Source organism: Malurus melanocephalus, unplaced genomic scaffold (assembly GCF_030028575.1).
Source record: "Malurus melanocephalus ecotype Western Australia unplaced genomic scaffold, MMel_1.1 scaffold_178, whole genome shotgun sequence".
Taxonomy (NCBI): Eukaryota; Metazoa; Chordata; class Aves; order Passeriformes; family Maluridae; genus Malurus; species Malurus melanocephalus.
This window is the reverse complement of record NW_026623410.1, coordinates 797,536-801,754: the sequence shown is the minus strand read 5'-3', so window position 1 is coordinate 801,754 and position 4,219 is coordinate 797,536. Positions and strand designations below refer to the sequence as shown.

Sequence of the window (4,219 nt, the reverse complement as noted above, 5' to 3'; positions counted from 1 at the left end):
GGATCAGGTACCTGTGGTGCTGCTGGGGCACTCACCGGTGCTTGGGCTTTAGGCCGTAGAGCGTGTGGTCAAAGCGGGCATTCAGCTTCCTCTCAAGGAAAAAATTGACGACATTTGGAGGCAGCAGGTTCTGCAGGAGCTGCTTGAAGCGACTGATGTAGGTGAAGTCAAAAGGGTACCCACTGTCTGCCACCCGGTGCAGCACCCAGGAGCCACGCTTGGTGCTGAGGAAAACCTGGGAGAAAGGAGAAGAGAGGTGGTGGCATGGCAGTGTCCTCAGACCAGGCTGGCCCCTGCCATGCTACAGGGACAGGGAAGCCAGCACAGGGGAGTGGCTATTGTACTGGGACCACAATAGCCACCCCCTTAGAGAGGGGATGGGGTGCTTGTGGCCGGGTGCTGGAGGGAGAGAATCCCACAGGGGCTGGTGGGTGATGTTCGTTGCCCTCTGTGGTCCCATCCCTGTTGGTTCTCCCAGCACACCTGCTTGGCTACGTTGCTCAGCTCCACTGCAATATCGATGCCTGAATTCCCGATGCCAACCACGACCACCCGCTTTCCCAAAAAGGACTGTGGGTTCTTGTAGTCCCGGCTGTGCAGGTACCATCCCTCAAACTTTTCCAGCCCTGGAAGAGAAAGGGAAGCCATGCTGGGCTGGGATGTGGGGCAGGAGGGCAGCTGCCCCCTGTTCAGACTGATGGTGTGTTTTRGGAACAGGCTGGGACCAGTGTGACCAACAGGAGTTATGCAGCCCTGGGGTAGTGCCCAAAGAGGTGGTGGTATCTCCGGCATGGGAGATTCTCAYTGTAGCCCTGAGCATCCTGTTCTGGCTTTGGGACTGGACTGGCTTGGAGCAGGGCTTGGACTGGAGAATTCCATGCTGCCATCCAAAATTCTGCTGCAGTTCCTTTCTGATGCCACATGTTGCAGTTAGAGGAACAGCCAGGGTTTGTGCCATCTTGCCAAACCCTGGTGACAGTGCGCTCCAGCCTGTTCTCCAGCCAAAGAGGTTCTCCACAGCTGAAAGCTCTCCAAACGTTTTCCCCTGGCACTCAGAGGAGAAGATCACCACCAGTGAGCCCTGGTGAGGAGCTGGAGGGCCCAGCAGGACCTTAGCCAGCAACATGGAGAGGGAGCCTSTGTCTGGTGGGAGAGGCACATTAGCAGTGGTGACATCTGCCAGCATGGATGCTCATGCTACCCCACCTGGTGTGTTAAGCTGCAAAGACATTTAGGGATGTCAGGGAGCAGGYGAGCAGCCCACAGCCAGTACCTGGGAAGGAACTGAGCGGGAGATGTGCGTCGGTGTGGTGCCCACTGCACACCAGCACAGCGTCGAAGACGGCCATCTCCTGCTTCCCCTCGCTCTCCGTCACCACCTCCCACTGCCCGCTGCTGGCAAAGTCGGGGCGCTTGGACACACGGCACACGCTGGTCTGGGCACAGGGAGAGCGGTGTCAGGCACCCTGTGCCCCCTGTGCCCGCTGCTACCACCCCCTCAGCCCCCAGCTCTCACCCTGAAGCGGATGTGGCGCAGTAGGTCGAAGTGCTGGGCGTACATGCGGAAATACTCCATGATCTTGGAGTTGTGCATGTAGTTGGGGAAGTCCTCAGGGATGGGGTAGTCACTGAAGCACATCATCTCCTTGGAGGTGTTGATGATGACGGAGCGGTAGATGCTGGCACGGCCATCCTCGGGGTTCTCCTGTGGGAGCAGGGCATGGCTCAGCACTGGTGTGGGACTGTAGGGCCACCTGCTTGCCCTGCCTGGCATCTCTCATGTGGGTGCAGAAGTAAACCACAGGTGGTTGTAACACCCATCCCTGCACCCAGCACTCGCCTGTGGCTGAGACCCCCCCACCCCAAAACACAGGGAAGAGATAGCTCTGGAATGACAGGGGACCAGGCAGTGGTGACAGTGTGTTGTGGCAGTCTTGTGCCTCAGTTTCCCTGCTTCCACCCCTTGCCTCTATGAGATAGTGCACTCCCAAAGCTTTTGTGGTGCCATTGCCCTGGCTCCCACATCAGGTCTMGCCGGTTGTGGAACCAGCTCCGGTGCTTCCTGCTGAGTGGCTGCTCCTGCTTGCCAGGTCTGTGTCACAGCAGCAGGATGCTGCTGCTCTGGTTCTGCTCCACCAGCCCTGTTCTTCTGCCATCCCAGACAGAAACAGCGGACTGTGATCCATCCACCCCAGACCCCACTTGGCAGAGTCTATCAGAGCACAGTGGGAACACTGGACACCTTGTAGGTGGGTCCATGGGAAAAARATCAGCAACCTCATTAGGCGGGGTGTGAAACGAGCTCCAGGATTACCCTAAGGCAGGGAGAGCCAAAGCACACAGAAGGCTGCCCTTGGTGTCTTTGTGTGAGCTAGTGACATAGAAGCGGGGAGAGGAGCAACCAAGATTCCAGGAAAGGGCTGRGCAGGACAGACACTGGGACAAACAGTGGGGTCAGACAGAACTAAATAGGTAGGAAAAGGCTGGGAGCAACCAAGAGCAAAACAGCAGAGGAAGGGGAATGGATGGATGGGAAAGGGGAAGTCTGAGAGCTTGGGAGAGCAAGCCATGGAATGAAGTCCTTGGGGAGGCTTCATCCTGTTGCTGGTGAGCAGGAGATGGTCCTATATGCCTGGCACACCTGGGACACCTGCTGCCAAAGCAGTTTTACTTTCCTGTAATTTGCCTTGGAAAGCTGCCTGCTGCACGCACACAAAGCAGGGGAGCCGTGTGTCATTATCTGCCAAGGACCGATCCCACTCCCATCCGTGCTGCTGCCGCGGGGCAGGCTGGCTGCGCGGGGCTTACCTCGAAGCGCCAGAGCCCCCCGATGTCCTTGCTCCTCTCAAAGCAGGTGGGCTCCAGCCCCTCATCCAGGCAGCATTTCAGAGCACAAAGGCCAGAGGCACCGGCGCCGATGATGGCTACTTTCCGGGCAGGCATGTCCCACGGTGTGGTGGTGGCAGGGATGCTGCAGAAGTGGTCAGGAGCGAAACGCACTGGAGCSGGGGTTGTGGAGCTTGGGGAGTCCCACCAGGGAGGCTGCCGGTGCTGCTCGGTTTGGGAATGACTGTCCCTGTGCTTCCCGTGGGCGGCCGAGGTCCAGTGAGGTGTCACAAGATGTGCTTCTTCCAGACATGATCTACGAGCTTCCCCCACCACCCTGCCACACCCCCTGCCTGCACTTGCCCTCCGTAAAACACACATGAAGTTCTGTAAGCGCTTAATGATGCCGACATTGCCCCGGGACTTCCTGGGCAGGGCAGAGGTGTGGCTGTGCTCCACATTTCATCAGGTTGCGGCATGGAAAACAAACCTAGGGGGATGCTCAGTCCTACCAGCCCAGGTGTGTGGTGGCCGGGACCCCCACTTTAGCCACTCTGGGTGCCCCGCCCACCCAGCCACCTTCCGGAGGGGCTGCATGCAGGTGACGAGGGTGGCACTGAGCCGTGCCGCTATGACCCCCAGGACCTGCTCTGGCARCACTTCCCTCAGGCACCTTCCCTGAGAGAAGCTGTCTTGCTGTGGAATGTGTGTATGTGTATGTCCACATCAGCCCATGCTGCAGGGCCAGTGCAACGAGGYTGATCTCAAACCCGTGAGCATTCCCACAGCACATGGAGGCGTTAGTGATGGTGTCAGTAAYAGGACAGACACTTGGTTGTTTAATGCATTTATCCAGTTAGAAAATGTGCTGTGCCTTTGCTGCTTAGCTCTGCTGCGAGTRTGGCAACATTGGCACAGTTCGATTACAGAGGACAGAAAAGCCTGGAGCGCTGGCTGAGAGGGACTGGATTTTAGCCTGCAATGAGCAGGTTTCCTCTGTCCCTAATGGCACTCCCCAGGGGGAGGCACAGAGCAGGAGCCCAAGCATTATTCTGGCAGCTGGGGAGGCTCTGTGCATCCCAAGCTCATGGTGTGGTCACAGCAGGTCCGTGCCAGGCAGGAGGAAGATTTCTGCCASCACTGGGGTGCACAGGCTGCCAAGGGGCAGAGGTGACCAGCCAGCCCCCCAGCACATTGCAAAACCTCCCTTCCTGCACTTGCAGGGCACCTACAAATAGGCAAAAGCGGCAGCCAGGATGGCCATGGCCCCGACCAGCTTGAAGAGGAAGGGCACMGCAGGGGCTGAGGTGCTCTCTTCCACGTGCCGTGTCTGCAGGGGCTTGAGGATGCGCTGCTGCTGGGTGAGGATGGCCTCCCTGGCACCCTCCCATGC

General features: G+C 58.4%; 1 protein-coding gene across 1 annotated transcript in view; it reads right to left on the bottom strand.

Annotated features, from left to right (window-relative positions):
* Positions 1-4,219, bottom strand: part of LOC130577436 (flavin-containing monooxygenase 5-like) — an 8,493-nt gene continuing 4,274 nt past the window's right edge. Inside the window, 4 exon segments of the mRNA XM_057372779.1 lie at positions 1-235; positions 484-626; positions 1,274-1,436; positions 1,517-1,705. Coding sequence (XP_057228762.1) covers positions 32-235; positions 484-626; positions 1,274-1,436; positions 1,517-1,705 — 699 coding nt within the window. The 3' untranslated portion in view covers positions 1-31.